The sequence below is a fragment of the Crocuta crocuta genome, unplaced genomic scaffold (genome assembly GCF_008692635.1).
Source record: "Crocuta crocuta isolate KB4526 unplaced genomic scaffold, BGI_CrCroc_1.0 scaffold67, whole genome shotgun sequence".
Taxonomy (NCBI): domain Eukaryota; kingdom Metazoa; phylum Chordata; class Mammalia; order Carnivora; family Hyaenidae; genus Crocuta; species Crocuta crocuta.
In genome coordinates, this window is record NW_027531896.1 from 3160959 (window position 1) to 3161259 (window position 301).

Consider the following 301-nt stretch of genomic DNA (forward strand, 5'->3'; position numbering starts at 1 on the left):
CCGCCGTACCAGCATCCCTCGTGCCACACCACGCGGAGCACCACCCGCTCGCCCGGGAGCACTGGCCGCTGGCTGAACACGATGCCGTCGTGGAACGTGGCGTTCCTGCGCGCTGTGCACCGCTGGGCGTCTAGATGCACCTGCATGCCCTTGGCCTCAGCGTGGAAGCGAAGTGTCTCCTGGGGTGCCTTGGCATCTGCGGGGGGGGTTGGGGGGAGAGGGGAATGGTGGCGTCAGTGTGGTCTGGATCCAGACTCCCTCCCTCCCCAGAGCCATCTCCACCCCCACCCCACCCCCATCT

The 301-nt window shown here is 68.1% G+C and overlaps 1 protein-coding gene across 1 annotated transcript in view; it reads right to left on the minus strand.

Annotated features, from left to right (window-relative positions):
• The window catches only part of NEURL3 (neuralized E3 ubiquitin protein ligase 3), a 6005-nt gene that overhangs the window by 2960 nt on the left and 2744 nt on the right, over positions 1-301 (minus strand). Inside the window, exon 2 of the mRNA XM_077773493.1 lies at positions 1-196. Coding sequence (XP_077629619.1) covers positions 1-196 — 196 coding nt within the window. The remainder of the gene's footprint in view (positions 197-301) is intronic.